The sequence below is a fragment of the Eublepharis macularius genome, chromosome 14 (genome assembly GCF_028583425.1).
Source record: "Eublepharis macularius isolate TG4126 chromosome 14, MPM_Emac_v1.0, whole genome shotgun sequence".
Classification (NCBI taxonomy): domain Eukaryota; kingdom Metazoa; phylum Chordata; class Lepidosauria; order Squamata; family Eublepharidae; genus Eublepharis; species Eublepharis macularius.
This window is the reverse complement of record NC_072803.1, coordinates 69,947,469-69,971,909: the sequence shown is the minus strand read 5'-3', so window position 1 is coordinate 69,971,909 and position 24,441 is coordinate 69,947,469. Positions and strand designations below refer to the sequence as shown.

Genomic DNA, 24,441 nt, shown 5'->3' with positions numbered 1-24,441 from the left:
CGGCTGAACCTGAGTTCATTCACAAATTCAGAACTATGGAAATTTAGTGAATATCTCACAAAAGTGTTGCAGACCCTTGCCTGACAATAAGGTATTGACTGAACAAGGAAGAAGCAGGCCTGACAATTGTTTTATTTTCAAGTTTGTAGGGCATTTTTTCTCTGCTTAGTTCTTGCTGTACATCTTTGAATAAGTGAAATTTTTAAACTTGCATTTATCTTTTAGATCTAAGATACATAGGATAAGAGATTATGACATGTATGCCTATCCACTTCTGTTATCTTTTACATATGGTAATATTACTTGTACGTTTGTGATATATTTGACTGTTTCAAGATTGATTAGACTTACTAAAAACCAGTTTTAAATGCAATACTGAGTCACTATTGGCTGGAGACATGGTTTTCATTCTATACCTGGAGTAAATAAACTTCTGACCATTCCCAGTTAAAGGCGGTTTAATTTGTTATATAAATGGTGGGAGAGAACAACTATCTTAAATATGCAAACAGCTCTTTTGGCAGGGCATTATTCTCACATCCCTATGGAACATCGCACCTGCATTTGTGGATTTCCTACAGTGGAGAACCTTTCCCACTACCTACTTTATTGTCCATTATATAGTGTACCCAGAGCTAAATTCTTGGCCAGAATTCTATCAGTCACAAACAGTCCTGGGATAGTTTGGCATACTGTACTGTTTTAATTAATTTTAATTAACCTTTACAAACTGTGATAATGGATTTAACTGTTTATTAGTCGATGTTTGGTAAATTGTGACGGCCTATGGCTACAGACAATATACTCTTTAGAACTTTGGAACTATCTTAAATACAGCACTGTAGCTCAATATTTTAAAATAGACAAAGAGACTCTGAGTTTACATGTATCTGCTTTAAAAGGAATGTTCCTCCCATAAAGAGATGTCACTCTAAAAAAGGATTATAAAGGCTCAGGGATCTCCATTCCTACTTGTATCTGATAAAGAAAGCTTTGACTCTCAAAAGCTTATAGCCTGGAAACCTTGCAACTGGAACCGAGTCTTGCTGTCCTACTAACATCAAGACTGTTTTTTTAAAAAGGCATTAATGAAACTGCTAAGTGGCCATCACAAAGGCTGTGAGGTAAAGGACGCATTTCAGACCCCTTCTCACTGATTGCACTGTTCCATACAGCCTTAATATAAACATATAATCCAACCGGAATTTGTTTACTTTCTGTTTTAACTTATCAGTTTCTTGTCTATAGTAACAGAAACCTTACACCATAAAATGCTACTTCTGCTACAGGATCGATGGAGCTAGACCTGCTACTTGTTTGTCCAGATGGATTTTACCTGCCAGCCTGGCATTCACTACATTGTGCTTCTCCCAGAGCCACAATGCGGCCTCCTCCAAGGTCTTCACCGAACTGAGGGACTCTTCGGCCATTTCTTCAAAGTGCTGGGCACAAGCCCTGCATCCAAAAAAATCCTTGACATATCTCTGCATGATCTGAAGGACCGCACAAGGATTCTCTTCTAAACCTGCAATATGTCACACATAAAGACAGTCAATTAAAACAAAAACTCTGTGACTTTACATCATCATCATCATCATCATTCAATTTATATACCGCCCTTCAGGATGACTTAACATCCCCTCAAAGCGGTCTACAAAGTATGTCTTTATTATCCCCACAACAAAACACCCTGTGAGGTGGGTGGGGCAGAGAGAGCTCTGAGAGAGCTGTGACTGACCCAAGGTCACCCAGCTGGCTTCAAGTGGAGGAGTGGGGAATCAAACCCGGCTCTCCAGATTAGAGTCCCGCACTCTTAACCACTACACCAAACTGGCTCTCATAGTGAAGGGCCAAACTTTAATGGCAGAATCCAGTTTACACATGTTCCATTCCTGGTAACTCCATTTTAAAGGTTCTCAAGTCGAAGAGTCAGGTCCTTGGGGAGCTGCTGGCAAGCAGTATAGTTTGTACTGGGCAAGATTAGGTCTGAGACTCAGTGTAATCTTAACACTACTTCTTGGGAGTAAGCCCTATAGAATAGACCTGAGTAGACCTTCTTAGGATTGCAGTGTAAGAATATGAGGCTGTAGCAGCCCAAAACAGCACCCAATACACATTCCTAAGATCTGATGATCTGTGAACAAAGGACACAAGATGGGAACTTGCAAGAAGTGGTGGGGAAGGAGAAATTTCAAAATCTTGCTGGCTTCCCACTTTCTCTAGGGGTTAACTTTGGCCCTGATCCCCATTTCCTTCTCCTGATGTTTGTGGCCCCTGACATGATATTGGATCCCAGGAGAGGTGACACAGAAATATTCTACATAAATAAATATATAAAATATTGTGATTTCTTTCCACTATCTAAAATTCTGTTCAAACTCCTCTTTAATGATTTTGGAGCCCCCTACCTTTGAAAACAGTTTTCTGCAAAGCTGGAACTTTCCCCCATGGCCACCCCTCCCACTCATACTAAATATAAAGGAAAGGCCGAGTTTAAATTCTGAGTTTAAAATTTACAGGTGATACTAAATTGGGAAGAAGAGCTAATACAACAGAAGACAGAATCAAGATTCGGGATAATCTTGACAGGCTGTAAAACTGGGCTAAAACAAATAAAATGAATTTCAACAGAAGTAAATGTAGAAGTTCTACATTTTGGTAGAAAAAATCAAATGCATAATTATGGGATAGGTGAGACTTGTCTTGGCAGTAGCACTTGTAACAAGGATCTAGGGGTCAATGTATACCATATACTGAACATCAGTCAGCAGTGTGATGCAGTAGCTAAAAAGACAAATGAGATTTTAGGCTGCATCAGAAGTTTATTGTCCAGATCACGTGAAATGATAGTATCACTTTACTCTGCTCTGGTTAGAACTCCCTTTGAGTACTATGTTGTTCAGTTTGGGGCACCACAATTTAAGAAGGATGCTGACAGTCTAGATTGCATCCAAATAAGGGCAACAAAAATGGCGACGGCTCTGGAGACTGATTCCTATGAGGAAAGACCAAAGAAGCTAGGGATGTTTAGCCTGGAAAGGAGGTGACCAAGAGGTGATGATAGCCCTTTCCAAGTATTTCAAGAGCTGTCTCATGGGGGATGGAGTGGTTGTTTTCTGTTGCCCCAGAGGACTGGACCAGAACCAGTGGGTTAAAATTAGAACAAGAGTTTTCAGTTAAACATTAGAAAGAACTTTCTGACAATTAGAGCAGTTTCTCAGTGGAACAGGCTTAGAATCATAGAATCATAGAGTTGGAAGGGGCCATACAGACCATCTAGTCCAACCCCCTGCCCAGTGCAGGATCAGCCTAAAGCATCTCTGACAAGTATTCATCCAGCCTCTTCTTGAAAACTGCCAGTGAAGGGGAGCTCACCACCTCCCTAGGCAGCTGATTCCACTTTTGAACTACTCTGACCGTGAAAAAGTTTTTCCTAATATCCAGCCGGTATCTTTGTGCATGTAGTTTTAGCCCATTGCTTCACATCCTACCCTCTGCTGCCAACTGGAAAAGCTCTTTGCCCTCCTCCAAATGACAGCCTTTCAAATATTTAAAGAGAGCAATCATGTCCCCCCTCCACCTCCTCTTCTCCAAACTAAACATTCCCAAGGCCCTCAGCCTTTCCTCGTAGGGCTCAGTCTCCAGACCCCTGATCATTCTTGTCGCTCTCCTCTGCACCCTCTCGATTTTGTCCACATTCTTTTGGAAGTGAGGCCTCCAGAACTGCACACAATACTCCAGGTGTGGCCTGACCAAGGAAGTATAGAGAGGGGCTATGACCGCCTGTGATTTCGACGCTATGGCCCCTTTGATACAACCCAAGATTGAATTAGCCTTTTTTGCCACCGCATCTCACTGACTGCTCATATTTAGTTTACAGTCCACTCTTACCCCAAGATCCCTTTCGCATATACTACTGCCCAGATGTGTATCCCCCATCCAGTATTTGTGCTTCTCATTTTTGTGGCCCAGATGTAATACTGTGCACTTGTCTTTGTTGAATTGCATCCTATTCACAGCTGCCCACTTCTCCAGAGTATTCAGGTCTTGTTGAATTTTAATTCTATCTTCTTGGGTGTTTGCTACCCCTCCCAATTTGGTATCATCAGCAAATTTAATGAGCAGCCCTTCCACTCAGAAGGTAGTGGGCTCTCCTTCTTTGAAGGATTTTGTCACCCTTGCTAGTAAGGGAATGGACGGGAATGCATAATGGACTCGACCTGACCACAATAGCTGAAACGCATCTCCCAGGGAACTGTACCCTTTTCCTCTTCTGGAACAGAACTGCTTTCTGGTTTTCCCTTGTGGCAAACAGATATCCAGGAAACCCCACTGATGCATCTATACAAGCGTCTTCTATCAACCACTCATGAGAGTTGTCTTCCAGCCTGCTGAGGAGGTCTGCTATGATGTTCTCTATCCCTAGTATATGCTCTGCTCTCAGGTGTATTCCATTTTGTATCACCCAAGTCCAGATCATTATGGACTCCCTACACAAGCTCCTGGATGTGGTTCCTCCTGGCTTGTTGATCTAAAACCTTGCTGTGGCGTTGTCTGTAAGTATTAACACAGATTTGTTTCTTATTACATCTGAAAGGGATGTTAAGGCGTTGTGTATAGCTTTTAATTTAAGGAGGTTAATGTGGGACTTCTTATCTAGATCATCCCATGTCCCATGAACATAAAGTTCTCCACAATGTGCTCCCCAACCCAGGTTGGAGCTGTTTGTAGTGATAGATAAATCTGAAGTTCTATGGCCAGAAAGGACACCTGCCAATAAATACGCATCTTCTAACCACCATTGTAATGATCTTACTACCTTTCTAGGTATATTGAATTTCCTTTCTTGAGAGCCCCTTTCACTATGGAAGATCAATATGAACCATAACTGTTGTTCTCTCATCTTAAGTCTGGCATAAGGGACTACTGCCGTACTCAACGCCATAAATCCCAATAGGGTTTGTATCCTCCATGCTGTCTGGAAATGACAGTGTTGGAACATCCTAACCATACTCCTTACTTTCTCTATAAGTTCTGCAGGTAAAAAGGCCCTGTTTACTCTACCATTAAGGATTACACCTATGAACTGTACCCTCCTTACTGGGGTCAGTTTTGATTTCTTCTGATTGACAAACCACCCCAGTTCCAAGCAGGTACGTAAAGTGAATTGTACCTGTCTATTTATATTGTCTTCAGAGTGGCCAGTAATTAACGAGTCATCTAGATATGGGTAGGTGCAACTATTTAAAGCCCTCAAATGGGTGATTACTACCACCACACATTTCGTGAAAAAGCGGGGTGCTATGGCCAACCAAAGGGTAACACGCGGTACTGGTAAATTTCCCCATAAAAATGAAACTTCCTATGTGCAACATGAATAGAGATGTGGAAGTACGCATCTTTTAAGTTCAGTACCATGAACCAACAGTTGGCTGCTATCAATGACATAACAATATGCAAGGTGGTCATATGGAACCTGCAAATGACAATAAATTTGTTTAGATTTCTTAAATCTAGGATCAGTCTCTGCCCTCCATCTTTCTTATCCACTAAGAAAACTCTGGAGTAAAACCCCAGCTCAGATTCCCCTTCTGGTAACTCCTGTACTGCGCCCTTGCCCAGTAGCGTCTTAAGTTCTACTCCTAATTCAGTACATTTCTGAGAGGCTGAAAAATTAGGAAGAGCCAAACACGGGGAACTTTTGAACTCAATTTTATAACCACTGTAAAGTATTTTTAATACTCAAACATCAGACATGATATTACGCCAAACTGAAAAATATTCAAGCAGCCTTTCCCCAAAGACAGGGTCCAGCCCCATGCTCTAGTCAGAACTGCTTTGGGGGTTGCATCTGCTCTTTAGTACGGTGAGGTTGGGACCCCTGTCTCTGTCTCTGGTTCTGCTTCCGTCTGGCAAAATTGCCTTGGTTGCTCTGGAACTGGTGTTGGTTAGGATATGAGTACCCTTGGTAAGGTTGGTAACAATATGATTGACCTCTATATTGGGTCTGCTTTTAATATTCGTTCCTACCCCCTTGTTAGGTAAAAGGAAGAATCCCATAGGAATGAGCTGTCAACTCGTCTTTACGCTTCTGAGAGAGATACTAGTCAGTTTTTTTCAGAAAAAAGTGTTTTCCCTTCGAAAGGGAGGTCTTCCACCTTGTTCCTTGTTTCTGTTGGCAATCCTGTCACCCATAACCATGCATGCCTTCTCAATACTATAGCTGATGTCATTGTTCTTGCTGAGATGTTGGCTACGTTCTGGCCTGCATTTATTTGATGGCTTGCCAGTTGTATCGCCTCTTCTTGCAGGACCTTTAAGAGGGGTCTTTGGTCTTCAGGCAGCTTGTCAACGAAGGATGTCACCTTATTCCAAAGGCACAGCTGGTAGGCCCCCATCATTGCGGCATAATTAGCAATTTTAATGTTCAATGCCGCAGACGAGTAGACCTTCTGTCCCAAGGCGTCTAACTTTTTGCCCTCCATATCGGAAAGGCTTGAGTAGTAACTTTGCTGTTGCTTGGATTGCTGTTCCTCTGTGGCCAAAGAGGAAGGCGGTGGATGGGTCAACAAGTAGGGGCATGACTCGCCCTTTATTTTGTAAAGGCACTCTGCCTTCTTAGTTGTAGCCGTGGCTGATGCTGGTTTTTGATAAAGTGCAGTCATCATTTCCACAAAACCTTCAATTACCGGAAACGCCACACTGGAAGTAGAGCCAGAGTATGTCCTGTAAGATTTTATCTTTAGGCCTGGGTTCAGCAGAAGAAATATCTATTTCTAGCACCCTAGCCATCCTAAGCAATTGCTCAGTATATGAGCAAAAGCCATCAGTGGTGTCACTTCCCCGAATTGTCACTAGAATCCACCTGTACAACGAACTTTCGATTCTCATCGGGGTGGCATAGAACAGGCTCTGAAGTGAACAAAGTATTTAAATGCTCAAAAGCTTTTTGGCACTCCATAGTCCAATTTAATTTAGCACTGGGTTTCACCTCTTGTGGTCCTTTCCCTTTGGTTTTCAACAAATCAGTTAAGGGTAAGGAGATTTGAGAAAAGTTTTTTATGAAGGGTCTATAGAAGTTGGCAAACCCCAGGAACGATTGCAACTGTCTCCGGGTTGGGGGCGGTCCAACCCCACCACTGCTTGTTCTTTCACGGGGTCCATTTTTAACCCATGCTTTGATATTCTGTACCCCAGGAAATCCAAATCTTCTTTATGGAATTCACATTTAGACAATTTTACTGGTAGGTGGTTGTCCCAGAGTGTTTTTAGTAGTTGATGTACTAGGTTTACATGGGACTCATAATCTTCCGAATAAATCAACACGTCATCTAGATAAACAACCATGCCCTTATACAAATGTTGGTGTAGGACTTCATTAATTAGATTCATAAACACTCCCGAAGCCTCTTGTAATCCAAAAGGCATTACTTTGTATTCAAATTGCCCCAAAGGGGTATTAAAAGTGGTTTTCCATTTATCCCCCTCCTTTATTCTCACTCAGAAATACACATCTCGTAAATCCAGTTTCAAAAAGATTTTCCCTTGAGACACCACTCCCAGCAAGTCTCTAATCAAGGGAATGGGGTAGGTGTTAGACATCGATACCATATTGATCCCTCTGTAATCTGTACACAGTCTCAACCCCCCAAACTTCTTTTTGTGGAGCAACACTGGTGCAGCATGAGGAGACTTGGCTGGGCGTATGATTTTTGTCAATGAATTTACGCAGTTCTTCCCTCTCCCCTGGGCTCATTGAGTAAAGTTTTCCCTCTGGCAGTTTTTGCCCAGGATTAGCTCTATGGCACAGTCAGTAGCCCTATTGGGGGGGGGGGGGAATCATCGGCTTCCTCCTCATCAAACACATGGCTCAAATCCTGATATTCTGGGGGGATTTGTTCAACTTCCTCGTGAGTTAGTAGAGCAGTCTCTAGAGGGGGGAGCATTAAGACCCCACACTGGGTTCCATACATGGCTTCAACACCCCCCCCCCCAAATCATAGTTCTCTGGTTTTCCACTTCATGAACAGGTCATGGTCCCATAGCCATCTTATTCCCAACACCAGCGGGAATTTAGTAGCGTCAGTTACTACAAAAGTTCTGGTTTCCCAATGGCTCCCCATTCCTACTGGGACCATCTCAGTTTCTACATTGGCCGGGACTCCTTTCATTCGAGACCCGTTCATCTGTTCAAATACAATGGGGTTGTTCAATTTACACACATTCAACCCCAGTCCTGTGACTAGGGCTGGGGCAATCAAATCCCGAGTGCATCCAGAGTCAATTAAGGCCTGCACTCGAATGTGGGTCCCCCACTGGGGGCTAATTATAGTTACTGGCATGTAAAGTAAGGTCCCTTTCGGTCTCACCTCAGGCAGTGGTGGTTCCTGAGGGACCTGTCATTGGGGCCTCCTCATGACAAGTCACTGATGTTTCCCGCCAGCTGGTCAGGAGCTTCTTCCTCTTCTGAAGGTTCCTCACTCGATCCCTCCATAGTGTTGAGGCCGGCTGCCACTTCGCTTTTCTTTTTTGGAGCTTTTTTCAGCAGCTTGGTGATCTGTGAGACATTCGGTTTCCCGGCGCAGCTCTTCTCCATTCGTTCCTTCATCCTTCTCAGGCATTTGGCGGTGAAATGGCCAACTCCTCCACATTGTAGACATAACCCCTTCCTCAGGCGGTCAGCCCGCTTCAAATCCATGGAGCTCAAGTCGAAGGTCTTCTTCTCTTTTCTCCCCGATCCCACTGAGATTTTCTTGGCAGTTGTCTGGTGCTGCATCTTTATGAGCTTCACCACCTGGTCTCAGTTCTCAACCTCGCGTGCCAGGGTGGCTGGGTCATCTTGCATCAAGGCTTTAGCCACCAAGTCTGGGTTCAGGCCGGCTCAGAAAAACTCAATTTTGACTCCTTCGGACCAGTCCAGCTCCTTTGCAGCATACTGTCTGAATTCTGCAGCGTATTTGTGGACTGGACAGTTTTCTTGCCTCATCCGTTTCAGTTGTGTCCGGGCTTGTTCTCCCTCCAGCAGATCCTCAAACTGACCCCTCAACGCTCACACAAACGCTTCAAGATTATGAAGCTCTGGGGCCCCGGCTTCATACAGGGTGACATACCACTTAGCTGCTGAACCATCCAGCTGGAATCTCAAGTGACTAACCTGACTGGTGTCATTTGGGAAGGTGTGGCCACACTCACGGAAAAACTCCATGGCTTGTACGATAAAATATTCAAGCTCTTAAGAGTCCCCGACAAACCAGGCCTCTAATTTCCATAGTCCATGCTGGGGTATTATTGTAGGGGGGGCTCCTGGGGCAGCTGCCCCCCTCATTGGCAGCTGGAAAAGGTTGAGCCAGCAACACGGGTTGCAGTGGTACTCCCCCAGGTGGCGGAATATAGCCCCTGGGTGCCACTGGTATCCTTCGTGGCGGTAAGGGGGGTGGAGGTGGGACCGGCAGCCTGGGTTGTAGTGGTGCTCCAATCGGTATCCCTCCAAGCGACGGGATAGCCGGGGCCCCAGCTGGCAGCAGGTACTGCCTAGGCAGTCCTATTGGTGGTGCCGAGGCTCTGGGCTGCAGCAAGGCCAACGGTCCCCCTCTCAGTGGGGGAACAGACATTGGTCTTCCCAGCTGTCCCCCCAGACCACTCGGTGATGGCAGGGGGGAAGGAGGTTGCAGGGGTCTTAGCAGGTCCCCCCTGCCTCCAGTTCCATCAGGCGCTGGGCCTGGAGGCACTTCCATCATGAACGTCCAGCACATCATTCTTGTAGTCCTCTCACCACTTGCACCAAATCCCTCTTCAGTCATCTCTCCCCACACTGCTCGCCACTGTTCGGAGTCAGCATCTGGGGCATCCATTCCCATTGTGGTTGATTTGTCCTTGTCCGGGGGTTCTACCAGGGCATCGTAGGGACTTGGCCACACTTCCTCCCAGGTTACCCACATTGCTCAGTAGTAGGCATCCAATGTCCTGAGACTGGCAGAGCGAAGCTGATGCCCGAACTCCTTGCTCCAGGTCAGCGAGGCTTCCTCCACGCCAGAGTGCTCTCAAGGCCCCCCATCTGGAGGTCGCTTATTTTTAGCTGCAAACCTCTTAAGGCATTCGTCCAGCTCTTCTAGGAATTCTTCCCACGTCTGTTAACAGGTGGATGGCTGGGTTCTGTAATCCATTCCCTCATTTGTGAGTGCCCCAAGCTCCCAGCTGGTGATGCTCAAGTTGGGGGCTACTCCAATCGGGGTTCCTCCTGTTGTCCCATTTCCATGGGTCTGTTCCATTTCTAAGCTGATTAACTGTTCCTCTGGGGTTTCTGCAGTCTCCTCGTCAGTCTCGTATGGCATCACGCCAGTAGGTCGTCTTCAGGATTCCAGGTCCAGAGGACATTCTGCCAAAATGTCAGTCCCTAGCAATTAGGTCCCTAAGTTCTCCACAGTTAACACACATGTTAGTTATAGGGATGTTAGTTATAGGGAATCTTCCCGCCTTAGAGCAGAGGACCATTAAGGGGGGGTTAGTTGGAGTAAGACCTTATTTAGAGCAAGCAGTGAGAAAGATGGACTTATCTTTTGTTCTCAGGAAGAGCACACCAAGAGCCAGCTTCGGCTGGCTGTCAAGGACACTAGCTCAACGGAGCAAGAAAGTAAACATTGCAAGATAACAGGCATGGAACAATAAAGAACTTCCCCCATTCCCAGGAGCCATAGACAGAACATGCATACATTCATGGCAGATATGCAGGGCATATATGACAGATACCCTTCTTCCCTCTCCTTGGTTAGTTTTGCCTATACTAACTACGATATCAGCTTTTTTCCTTTTAATTCTTGTTTTTATACTGTTGCCTTAAATAAAGTTAGTTTTTACCTAAGTTGTCAAAGAAATCCTTCCATTTCCCGCAAAATTCGGCTATCAGTCTATTATGTAAATAGTTTAACCGTAATTTAACCATAATTAACCATTATCTCTCCACTCTAACACTTCAGGACAAATGTCTGTTTTCCATTTTACTGCAAATAATACTCTTGCTGCTGCCACCATGTAATGGAAAAAATCTCCCTGTTCTTTTTTAACATTAGTTGGTAGGATATTTTAAGAACATATTTTCTGGATTTAATTCAAATCTAAATTTGAGAATTTTCTCTCAGTAATTGAGAGTCTGTAAATTTTATGTCCTTAGTCCATAAATTTTCCCATACGCTCATCACTGCTTTAAAGACTTCATGGTTGATCCAACTTCTGTGAGAAATCCTCATTAAGAAAATCTGTACATCTAACAATTTCTGGGAGTACTATTTATTTATTTATTTATTTATTTATTTATTTATTTATTTATTTATTTATTTATTTATTTATTTATTTGTCATTTATATTCCGCCTTTCTCACTGAGACTCAAGGCGGATTACAGAGTGTGAGATTAGTACAATCAGTGGCAAGGACAAAGGCAGACATTTCCATACAGTGTCAAGAACATTTCCATAAACAATGTCACACGGTAAATGAATACAAGTTTTCAAAGACATAGTATTAGCAAGGATCCACTATGGGGTTGAGGAATTGCTGAAACAGAACATAATCAATTCTAGGACTTACATTAAACAACATAAAGCACAGGTAATATATAGGAGTACATATTTAAAGCAACATAATATGTAAAGCAACATAATGGTGAAATCTATGGTTTCTAACTCATTATCGAAATATCTGGGACCCCTTTCCTATAATACCGCCCTCTTAGCTGAGAAAAAGGCCTATGCTTTGACCAGTTATGTGGGAAGCTATTGGAGACATATCTGCTGCTGAAATTAACTCACAGAAAACATTTTATTATGTACCAGATGATTTGCCAAAGCAGCCCTCTTCATAAAATGGAGGAGGGAAGAAGGGTGTCTTAAGTTTCTTTTGGCCCCCAGTGAGGAGAAAATACAATACCTGAATATCTAGTACATTTTAATTCTGCCTTTCCTCCAAGAAGCTCAGGGCTGCATAAATGGTCCTCTCTTTCCCTTTTAATCTTCACAACCACTCTGAGAGTAGATTAGAACGTTATATGCAAATCTGTTAGTACAGGATTGTTTAATTCAAATTCTCACTGTAGTTATTTCAGGGTTTTGGGTTTTTTTTACAAAAATTCTAGGGAGTAAAACTAAGGCAAACAAGTAGTGTATGGGAGGAAAATAGAACTTTTCTCTAAAATTTTCAAATAACTAACATAAAACAACTCTTCTGCACTTCCCATTTTTTTTAAAAAAAAATTGTGTTTGGGGTATCCATCTCGGGCAGCTTCTTCCACAAACAGCTGCTACACCTCCCAGTATAATCTCTCTTTTCTCTTTCCTCTCAAAACTGCTGCAATTCAGGGTAACCCTAATCTTTAAAGTGGAGAAGAACCATAAAACCCCACCTGTGGTGAGAAGGATTAGGGGGCAGTTAGGCTTTTTACTAGATGGGATTTAAAACAAGCAATAAGGAGAGGGAAACCTCCCAAGACATAATCCGGCAGCCTGAGGGTGACCCAATTCTTTTGTCGCAAGAAGTGATCATCAAAAACACGGCCTGGTTTAAATGGATGGCTAAGAGTGCTAGAGACACACAAACATATAGAATTAAAAAAGTACACTTTAATGTTTCAACCTTGCTCTAAAATACAGTAAGGCAGGTATCTAATAAAACCAGGTTAAAACAATGAGGCATCATGTCACAGCTGAGCTGGGCAGCACTGAAGCAAGCAGACAGCAGAGATGTCAGCACTTCACAGTTGTTACCGCAGGGGCTCCTTACACCAAAACACAGGAAAGTATGTTCCTTCTGACACAGAGACCCCTCTGAAACAATTCTAGCTGCCTTTAATTTGTAACTCTGAATGCAGGCACATTCAAAGGAGGAAAGCTGAAGAGGAAGGACCATGGAATTTCCAAAATCAGAACAGGCCTTCATCCAGCAATTTTTAGGAAGTTCCTTGCCTACAGGATCAAACTATCCACATGAGCAGAAGAGGTAGATTTCTATAGTTTTGGGAGCATAAAAGGAAAAGTCAGGAGACCTGGCTGCCAAGTTGGGTTAGAAATGATGTGAGAGCAGTGTAGCTCAGAGAATGAGCAGCTAGCTAGCTGGCAGCTACCCAGGTCAGTTCTTTTCTCCACCATGAACTCACTAAGTCATCTTAAGGCAAACTATTCTCTCTCATCTTCCCTTCTGCAACTTGGGAAGTACAATACTTGCCAAATTTACAGGGCTTATTTAAGGATTACAGCCAGATCACACCTGTAAAGCATTTTGAATGGTATTCTTGTGCCACTTCAAACAGTGTTTAGGTATACAAATAAAATGTAAAGTGTGACAGTGACAACACCCACTACAAATGAGTTTGCCTTAAAGGTACACCTGTCAATGTTTCGAGACTGGCTGTGGCTTCCTCCTTCTCAAATAAGTACTTGGGCGGGGGGGGGCACCCTCAATGGACACTCCATACAGTATGCAATGGAGCACAGCATGTGGCTTGAGAAGGCAAGGGTCGGGCTGCCACCACTTACAAGAAATTTGACATACCTCAGCCTTCTGCTTCAATGAAATGACTTGCTTCCTACTGCAGCTAACTGTGGATGCCACCTGAGATTCCCATTCATTTGAGCCTTCTTGTTAAACCCAATGGAACAGGGATTGGGATTTTCTGGAATGGGTCCTTTCAGGCAGATGGCAAAGGGTTTCTGTTGGTGAAACAGATTTGTCCTATTGGGAGCTTATGTGTAGTGATCCCCAAGGCTTGGTGCTTTCTCCTATGCTTGTCAACACTTATACGAGGCTTCTGAATAAGATCACCCACAGCCTTGGAGTGCAGTATCAGACTAACAATACCCAGCTATCTCTTTAACAAAATTTGAAGATGTGGCACTCTCTCTAGATTTTTTTAAAATTTATTTAAGGATGTATACTCTGCCTTTCCACATAGTTCAAGCTGTATCACAAAGTAATGTTTACAATGTCCAAATTAAAATCAAGATAAAAATCTCTCCCTCCCCCTTAAAAGACGCCTGCCCTTCACACTCTTTTGAAAGCCTGGCAGATAAGTACTCTTTGCAGCACCTCCTGAATATCTCCAGGGAGGGTTCTCCCCTCACCTCCTTGGGGAGCCCATTCCACAGAGCAGAGGCAACAATGGAAAAGGCCCAGGCTCTGGTCGATGCCGGAAGGGCCTCCCCAAGTGACACAACCAACAAGAGGCTGCCTGAGGACCACAGTTGGTCTACTGGGACATATGAAAGGAGATGCTCCTTCCAATATGTAGGTCATGAACAGCATCTAGAATTGATCTCAGAAAAAACTGGCACATTTAAAGTGTAAACAGAAAGGAAAGCCCCATGTGTAAGAAAAGTTCTTGTTTTTAAGCCTATCAGTAAGAGATTACGACGCTTCTGAAGAGTTAGAGGGGACAAATCCAAATAAACATGAAGAGGTGCACTGTTCAATTCAATAGAAGATCCTCTCAATTTATGATTCAAGAAAGTGATCTAATGAAGGAAGTGGGACTGTGGGCTATCAAAATATTAAAGAGAAGAGCACAGAGTGGACAACCCTGATTAACTCCTCTTTCAATTGGGGTCTGATTAGATAGTACATTAGTCACACTAAGCCTTATACTTGATTGAGAATACAAAATCCTTGCCCACTCTAAACATTTTTCTCCCAAACCAAAAGCTTCCAAAGTCTTTAACAAATACAGGTGTTCCACCCAACGAAAGGTCTTTTCTGCATCTAAAAACAAAAACTGCCATATATAGTATATATTATTTACTGGTGTTATATATTATATAGTTCTCACTACACCGTTATCTACATATGTAATACCACACTTTGACATTGTTATCGTTTCATGTCTAATATCTATGCTTGTTTTCAATTCCAGCCCTACTACTACTTTGCTTATCAGATGCCTTATTCTGTTGACTGCGCTGCAATCCACCTTGTGTGATCCCACCTTGAGTGGCAATAATAAAGGCAGACAACGTAACGCAAATGATGGATTTGAACATGCGTATTGTAAACTTGTCTGAGCATCTAGAGAGGCAAGATATAAGCATCTTGAGCAATAAAGATGTTCCAAACTGCTCATGCCCCCACCCCCACTCTTCAACAGCCTCTTACCTGTCTTATTCAAGGCCTCTGGTTGAACTACTGCTTGAACTGTAAGTGTATGGAACAGTTTCCAGAAAGAACAAGTGTAGCCTCTGAGCTCCGGCCTGCTGCCCTGGCAGCCTATCCACTGGATGCGGCTAGTGAGAAAGAGTCCAGAAATCTAGAAAGGGTGAAAGACCTATAAAACATCATGCCTAAACACACTTAAGAATGATAAAAGGACTGCTTGTGTGTGTGTGTGTGTGTGTGTGTGTGTGTGTGTGTGTGTGTGTGTGTGTGTGTGTGTGTGTGTGTGTGTGTGTGTGTGTGTGTGTGTGTGTGTGTGTGTGTGTGTGTGTGTGTGTGTGTGTGTGTGTGTGTGTGTGTGTGTGTGTGTGTGTGTGTGTGTGGAATTTGCTCCTAGGAAAATTCTCAGTACATGGACTTAGAAAACATGAGTTGGAAAACGGTGACTATTTGATTGTGCCTTTATTTCCATTCTTCAGCTGTTCTTACATTTTTTCAACTTTCTCACTTCTGTCATGTGAGAAATGTGAAAGCTGGGGCTCACTTTATAGGAAAATTACTGAAAGTCAACTATTTTTTACATTTGTTTACTTGTAAAAAAACTCCCAGAAAACTCAGTTTTCTTCCAAGCAAACCTTGCTCACGCTAGAATTTTATACCAGCACTTAGGGCCAAGCTACAAGTAACAAACAACACTTGAACGGCAAGTGGATCGAGTGGAGCACAAGTGGAGGGCAAGTGAGCAGGGAGGAAGACACTTGCCGTTCAAGTGTCGTTCGTCACTTGTAGTTTGGCCCTTAGAAAATCACATTGGGCACGGCCCTCTGAAGGGCACTTCGGGAGCGGGTAGGCACTCCCTTCTGCATCAGAGAAGAGAAAGGCTACTGCAGAGGAGGCTCCTGGGAATCCAGAGGTTCGAGTAAGCTTCATTCTCACGGGCGGGGGGGGGGCGGAGTTAAGGGCCAGGCAGCAGAGGCTTGGATTTACAATGCACCCTCATCCTTTATTAACGTGCTAATTTATTCTGAAAACCAGTAGTGACTTACCTGCATTTTGTTGTTGACCAAATCAAGAATGGCATCATAAGGGATTCTGTCTAATGGGAGGCTCAACAGCCACATTTGCAAAGTCTCCAACAACTTTATCACAGGCTGACGACCAGGAAATAACTACAAGAAAGAACAGGTTAGACACATCTTTAAGCTTTGTTCAGATCACTCACCTTTTTTTGTTCACACCCTTACACAGGTCTCCTTAAAGACAACTTGGATACTCTAGCTGCTGCAGAACGTCACAGATGGATTACTATCAGGAGCTAGATAAAGCATGCATGTAATTCTCATTCTGCAGTTATTCCATTGGCTACTCATCAGTTATAGGGCTCAATTCAAGGTTTTACTATCACATACAAAACCCTTCATGGCCTTGACCCCTCATATCTGCATGACCGGCTCTCTCCCTGTGCTCCGTCATAGTAGCTTTGTTAATCTGAACAGGGCCTTCTGCATCTGCTATTCTGCAAATGGGCAAAATCATCACCTGCCCATACACATGCATTCTCTCTGGTGGCCTTTCCCTTACAGAATGGTCTTCCTGAAGAGGTCAGGAAACCTTCTACTCTCTTGGCTTTCCACAAATGATGCAAAACTGAAATATTCAGTTTAAAAATTGTCTTTTTAAGCTACTGCATCACACTGCTGACTCATGTTAAGTGTATGGTCTACTAAGACTTCTAGATCCTTTTCGCACATACTACTGCCAAGACAAGTATCCCCCCTCCTGTAATTATGCATTTGATTTTTCCTACCTAAATGCAAAACTTTACTATATCTCTGTTGAAATTCATTTTATTGGTTTTAGCCATTTTCCAGACTGTCAAGATCATCCTGTATCCTTAGTCTGTCTTCTACAGTATTTGCTACCCTCCCAATTTAGTATTGCCTACAAATTTAATAAGCATTCCCTCTATTCCTTCATTCAAATCATTTATAAAAATGTTGAACAAAACAGGAACTAGGACTGATCCCTGAGGAACTCCACTTGTCACTGTTCTCCAAGAGGATGAGGAACCATTAATAAGCACTCTTTGGGTGTGATCTGTCAACGAATTATTGATCCACCTAACAGTAATAGGATCCAAACCACATTTTACCGACTTGTCAACAAGGATACTATGTGGAACCTTATCAAAAGCCTTACTGAAACTGAGATAAACTATGTCTACAGCATTCCCCTGATCCAGCAAGGTAGTAACTTTCTCAATAAAAGACATAATGTTATCGCTACTATACTATACTATACTATACTATACTATACTATACTATACTATACTATACTATACTATACTATACTATACCTGATATAGATACACTCATATGGAGAGTTTCTGCATCATTTAATATATTCATGTCAAATCACTTGTTTCTACAGTGATTCCTATCTGTATTTGGTTCTATGTTTGTTTTCAAATTTCTGCAATCCATACACGATTGTTTATTGGATGTATAAGCTGTTGATTGTACAAATAACATAAATAAAAATAATGTAACATAGTAACATAAATAAAAGCAAATATTTTAAAAACGGATGGAAAAGGGCCCTCCCCAACCTGTCCCAAGTGCCAGTTTGGGTGGGAAGCATTCATCCTGGGTCTAGGCTGCGGAGTGTATCCTCTAGAACTACTGAACGCTCTAGAATGCCTTGCAATCTTCTCTCTGCAGCAGGCCTGTGCAGTCCCAATGTGGGGTTGCACAGATGAGGCAACATTTTGCTCTTAAGGCCCATATGGAATAAGGAAGGAAGATCTTAGAGACAACCCCTGAGAATTCTCTCTGCAGAACCCAAACAGCAGTCACAAGAGTACTGGTGCTGAGAAGGAAACAGTGTTGCAAGCTACATTAACAGCAAGAAGCTAATCCTTCAACAATCAAAATCCTTGGCCAGAAAACTAAGCACAGAGTACAGCGATTTAGCAGTAATCCAAGTGCTATTCTTTAGTATAAGACATCACATAATCTGGGCATCAGTCAAGCTGTCTTCTCACTAAAAAATATTCATGTTAAAAATTGGATAAAAATTGACATTAGCAAAAAAAAAAAAAAGACAAAGACAAGGCACCGAAAATTAACCACTAGCTGGGTACAATTCAGTCCTTTGTCAGAAGATGTTTTCCTGAGAAAACACATTAGTATCAAAAAAGGCAGACTGTATCTTGTTTTTGTAGCGCATGTGCTTTCTCCATGCATAAGAACATTGGAAAAGTCCTCCTAGATCAGACCGGTGGTATACCTAGTTCAGCATTCAGTGGTCACCTGGATGCAGTGATATCCACAGGCATAGACAGCTTTAGAGGGGGGTTATGGAGTCATGAGGATAGGCCTGTCAGTGGCTACCGGCCATGGTGGTAAAAGGGAGCCTCCAACTCAAGAGACAGTGAACCTCTGGATCCCAGTGCCAGGAGGCAACATCGGGGGAAGGCCTAGGTGTGTTGCTCGCCCTCCAGTGTAACTGGTTGGCCACTGTGTGAGACCAGATGCCAGACTAGATGGACCACTGGCCTGATCCCGCAGGGCACTTATGTTCTTATGATAACCAGTTAACCACACCCCAGCACAGAGGCCAAGGTCCTCTCCTGCTGCTACCTCCCAGCAATGGTACTCAGAGGTTTGCTGTCTCTGCAGATGGAGGCTCCTTTCAGGGAGGCTAGAAGCTTACCCTCCCAGGTGTTTGTGTGGGGGAAGGGGACAGGGAGGGCTAAAATGATAGAAAGGTTTCTTCCTGGAACCTCCAGGCAAACCTCTCTGACCTGAACCTTTAATCTGCCCAGGGGGTGGGCAAAGGTAGATAATAAAACTTCCTGGTGCATGGAGAAGCTCTCTTTGGCTGATCTGAGCTCAAAGCTGAAGGAGCTGAGAGCTGGACTTTTGCAGGTAGGGGCAGCCATTGACCAAGTGGAGGCTGGAGGCCTGACCCATGAAAGGTATGAGGACATCTCAATACGCTAGAATTTTCTAAGATTGAGAGCCTGCTTAAACAGAAGATCTCAGTTAGGCATCCACTGCCCAACCACGCTACCTAAAACAGGTGCCATGGGAAAGGGGTGGTCTGTTGGCAATTGGCTGATCCCCTAGTAGTGCACAGGTGCAACAGACAGTCCCTGCAGTAGCCAGGTGCTGGGTAGCAGAAGAATGGGCACAAGGCAGGGCTCAGAATGGTAAGCCTGCCCAGGGAGTGTGGAGTCGACCCACTCCATAGGCAATTCCCTCAAAGGCCAAGTGATGGCAGCAGGTACAAGAGAGGAGCAACAGTCCCTCTGAAGCTGGGGGAGGCACCATGTGAGTTGCACATGCCAGGTGGAGACTTGGGTCCTTTCCACACTGGGACTTTAAAGCGTTTCACCACCTTTTCTGCTTCCTATGTTTGTGGGATTTTCACACTTGCTAAGTAGTCATGGGATGCAGAACCAATGTTTGTCTGTGGATCCCCAATTTTTCTCCCCGAGGAATCATAGAATCATAGAGTTGGAAGGGGCCATACAGACCATCTAGTCCAACCCCCTGCTCAGTGCAGGATCAGCCTAAAGCATCTCTGACAAGTATTCATCCAGCCTCTTCTCGAAAACTGCCAGTAAAGGGGAGCTCACCACCTCCCTAGGCAGCTGATTCCACTTTTGAACTACTCTGACCGTGAAAAGGTTTTTTCCAATATCCAGCCGGTACCTTTGTGCATGTAGTTTTAGCCCATTGCTTCGCGTCCTACCCTCTGCTGCCAACTGGAACAGCTCTTTGCCCTCCTCCAAATGACAGCCTTTCAAATATTTAAAGAGAGCAATCATGTCCCCCCTCAACCTCCTCTTCTCCAAACATTCCCAAGGCCCTTAGCCTTTCCTCGTAGGGCTCAGTCTCCAGACCCCTGATCATTCTTGTCGCTCTCCTCTGCACCCTCTCGATTTTGTCCACATCCTTTTTGAAGTGAGGCCTCTAGAACTGCACACAATACTCCAGGTGTGGCCTGACCAAGGCAGTATAGAGAGGGACTATGACCTCCTGCGATTTCGATGCTATGGTCCCTTTGATACAAACCAGGATTGAATGAGCCTTTTTTGCCACCGCATCACACTGACTGCTCATATTCAGTTTACAGTCCACTCTTACCCCAAGATCCCTTTCACATATACTACTGCCCAGAAGTGTATCCCCCATCCAGTATTTGTGCTTCTCATTTTTGTGGCCCAGATGTAATACTGTGCACTTGTCTTTGTTGAATTGCATCCTATTCACAGCTGCCCACTTCTCCAGAGTATTCAGGTCTTGTTGAATTTTAATTCTATCTTCTTGGGTGTTTGCTACCGCTCCCAATTTGGTATCATCAGCAAATTTAATGAGCAGCCCTTCCACTCCTTCATCCAGATCATTGATAAAAATATTGAAAAGTACCGGGCCCAAAACCGAGCCCTGCGGCACCCCACTAGACACCTCCCTCCAATCTGATGAAATGCCGTTGACCACCACTCTTTGAGTGCGGTCCTCCAACCAGTTCCCTATCCACCGAACTGTCCTATAGGACATACTTCGAGTTTATTTTGAAGCCACTGCCAAGTCGCAGCTGGCGCAATTAATGTCAGTGTGAACTCTATACCCCTTCTGCTTCTCTCCTCCCCCCTCTCCTTTTCCCCAGGAGCTGTGCAGAATTAACCACTCCCACCCTCCTCAGCTCTCTGAACTACTTTTCCACCATTTTTCCAGTAAAATGAGGTAAGGGTCATAAGGCTACTTCTCCGTTGGCTTCCTTCGTCCCGGGCATGCACGCAGTCTCTTATTTTTTTTCCAAAGCCAGGAACGATTCCTAAGCTTGCTGCTCATTCCCTGCTGGCTTGAAAAGCCAGGAAAGGGTTAAATGGCTGCTTTCCCTTCCCCCCATGAGAATATGTGCATACTCTCTCTCTTTTTTTAAAAAAAGCCAGGAATGATTTGTAACATTAAAACCTTATTGCTTATTCTCTCCTGGCTTTAGAAGCCAGGAAAAGGTTAAATGGCTTCTTTCCCCTTCCTCCCTCAATGGTATGAACGAACTCTTTTATTTATTTTTTTCAAAGCTAGGAAAGTGCTGTAACATTTCTCCTGGCTTTAAAAACAGCGTTTTACAGCCCTTTGCAAATCAAGGTGGCACGGAGGGAAAGAAGCAACAGCATTTAACCCTTTTCTGGCTTGGCTTTTTAAAAAAGTAAATGAGAGTTGTACATGTTTTGCCCCAGAACTCTGCTACCAATTGCCTCTCCAGTGGGCAGTGGACAGCCCAATCAGCAAAAGCAGGGGTGGGGGGATGGGTTCCAACACTGCAATGTTACTATGCATGCTCAAAGGTTTTTAAAAAGTGTGACGTGAATTGCAAAGCCCTGGAAGCCCAAAACTGCACCTAGACTTCAAAGCAGGTCTGAAATGAAGCACAGACCCCCAAATCGAAACTGCAGCAGACAGTGTGAAATGAACAGGTGCAGTGCTGAAGCCATTGTGATCAGGGCAAATGTTCATAAATTATGGTTTAAATTGTAAGTGCGAAAAGGGCCTTGGACTGCCACTAGTGAACCCCAGACACTCCAGAAGGTAAGAAGGGGCAGTACTCATGAGTTAGTGTTTTGCCACAGGGTGGTTTTATTTTCAGTCCCTTTCCTAATAATTCCCTACATGGAGTTTGCCTTTTTCACTGCTGCTGCACATCGGGCCAACATTTTGATTGAACTTTCCATTACAACCAAAGATCTCTTTCAAACACAGTCTCAGCCAGTTCAGATGCTATGAGCACATATTTAAAATAAGGATTTTTTTTTGTTCCTATATGCAACACCTTCCATTTACCCACATTAAGCTTAATATGCCATACTGTTGGCCACTCACCCAATTTACAGTGATTCTCCTGTAGCTCAACAATCCACCCTGATTTTCAGCATCCTGAATAGTCCAGTATCATTTGCAAGCTTGGCTATTACACTGTTCACCTCCAATTCCAAATCATTCATGAAGTTAACTAGCACCAGTCTCAATACCAAACCTTGTGGTACTCCATTGCTCACTTCCCTCCATTGCAAGAAAACAGGTTTGCACTTACCTGTAACTGTTGGCCATTGAGTGTTCTTCTGTGCAGGCACACATGGGAACTACACATGCGCAGGCCAGCCGTGGACGTATCAAAGCTCCAAAAGGTGCAAGATGCTTGCCCGGTCTTTTTGTGCGCATTTTGAGTGGGCATATTAAAGAGCACATGGCGGTGAAAGGAGGGAGGGATGTGTGCCTGCACAGAAGAACACTCAATGAACAACAGTTACAGGTAGGTGCAACCCTGTTTTCATCGTTGTGTCTTCTGTGTGCAGTCTCACATAGGAAATTAGCAAGCTAACTTACCCAGGAGGTGGGCATGTTGCTCTTCATCGAAAAAGACTCATCAGGACTGCTTTGCTGACAGCAGCATCCCTTCTGGAGTCTATGTCAATTGCATAATGCCTAATAAAGGTGGATAGTGTCAACTTGGGATAGTGCCCAAGCTAAACACTGATGAGGTAGATTGGGCCCTTGTAGAATGTGCTCTGATGTTCAAAGGGCAAGGTTGTTTGGATTGCTTATAACACTCCCTAATGAGCCACACCGACCAGTTGGAGATGGTCTGAGCAGTGACCTTCTGTCCTTTTTTAGCTCCCTTGAAAGAGACAAATAGGTTAGGGTTCTTTCTGAAGGTAATAGTCCTATTCGGGTAAACACAGAGCACGTTTAATGTTCAATGTGTATAGGAGTCTGTCAGCCTCTGTAGAAGGCGAAGGAAAAAACAGTGGCAGAGTAAAGTCTTGGTTGAGATGGAAAGCAGAGACTCCGTGCTTTCCATCCTTGGGTAGGAACTGGAGGCTGGGATGAAGAACCACTTTGTCTGCAAACATTCTGAGGAAAGATGGATCATACCTCAGGGCTTGCAGTTCACTTACCCTCCTAGCTGATATTATGGCCAGTAAGAAGGCAGTCTTGGCTGTCAGAAATTTGAGAGGACAGGTAGCTAGAAGCTTGAAAGGTTTATGCATGAGAGTTGCTAAAACCAAAGATAGGCTCCACTGAGGAGTGGGTTTGGACATGGGAGGGTAAACATTAGCCAACCCTTTAAGAAAGGATTTGCATTCTGGTTAGGAGAAGAGGGACCTAGCCCTCACCCCCTCATGACAGGCTGAGATGGCCACCAGATAGACCTTCACAGAAGAGTTAGAAAGTTCTTGGTTCTTTAACAGGACCAGATAGTCTAAAACAGATGGCAAGGGTGTTGAAGAAGGGGCTAAGCCCTGTTCAAAAGCCCACAGGGAGAAAAGTTTCCTCTTGCCAGAGTATGACTTCCAGGTGGAAGGTTTTCTGGTCTGTGAAAGTATGTTCCTGACTGGGGAAGAGAATTCTACTCTGGAGGGGACACAAGCCAAGCTGTCAGGTTCAGTGTTTCTAAATCCTGAAGAATCACATTGTCCTGAAGAAGGGTTGGTGACAGTGGAAACCAATACGTCCTTCCTTGTGACATTCTTTTCAGGGTGGAGAACCAAGCCTGTCTTGGCCAGTAAGGGGCGATCACAATCGCTGATGCCCTCTCCCTCAACATTTTCCTGAGTGCTAAAGTCATGAGAGGGAGAGGAGGGAAAGCATACAGTAGACTGCCCAACCAGGATATCTGAAAAGCGTCTCCTAGGGATGACTTCCCTTTGCCTGCTCGAGAGCAGTACGAGGGCATCTCTTGTTGAGTGAAGTAGCAAAGATGTCTATAGTTGGAAACCCCCACAGTAGGAAAAAGAGTTGAAGGAAATCCATATGGATGGACCATTTGTTATTGAGGTCCCTGGACTGACCCAGGGCGTCCGCCAGAGTGTTGTCTTCCCCAGCAATATGGATGGCTTTCAAAGAAACCTGATGCTGGATTGCCCATTCCCAAACCAGGGAGGACTCTTAGGAGAGGGAGAGAGAGACCGTGCCCCCTTGCTTGTTCAGATAATGCATGGCAGTTGTGTTGTCCATGCATATCTGAACATCCTTGCCTCTGACGAGGAAGGCTTTCAGAGCAAACCGTATAGCCCTTAGCTCTAGAAGGTTGGTGTGTAACTTTGACGTGTTGAGACCAGAGACCCTTCACCTGATTGTCTCTGGAGAAAGACCCCCAACATGACAAGGAGGCATCTGTAATGATGGAGAGGTGAATGGTGCTGGAACCTAATCGGGTCCCTACCATTAGGTTCTGTTTGTCGTTCCACTGTGACAGGGATCTGTGAATAATTCTTGGAACCAAGAACTGCTTGTACGGGT

The 24,441-nt window shown here is 44.1% G+C and overlaps 1 protein-coding gene across 1 annotated transcript in view; it reads right to left on the bottom strand.

Moving 5' to 3' along the window:
- The window catches only part of QSOX2 (quiescin sulfhydryl oxidase 2), a 129,011-nt gene that overhangs the window by 11,121 nt on the left and 93,449 nt on the right, over window positions 1–24,441 (bottom strand). Inside the window, exons 9-11 of the mRNA XM_054997286.1 lie at window positions 16,174–16,296; window positions 15,131–15,281; window positions 1,337–1,525 (exon numbers count right to left, since the gene is read on the bottom strand). Coding sequence (XP_054853261.1) covers window positions 1,337–1,525; window positions 15,131–15,281; window positions 16,174–16,296 — 463 coding nt within the window. The remainder of the gene's footprint in view (window positions 1–1,336; window positions 1,526–15,130; window positions 15,282–16,173; window positions 16,297–24,441) is intronic.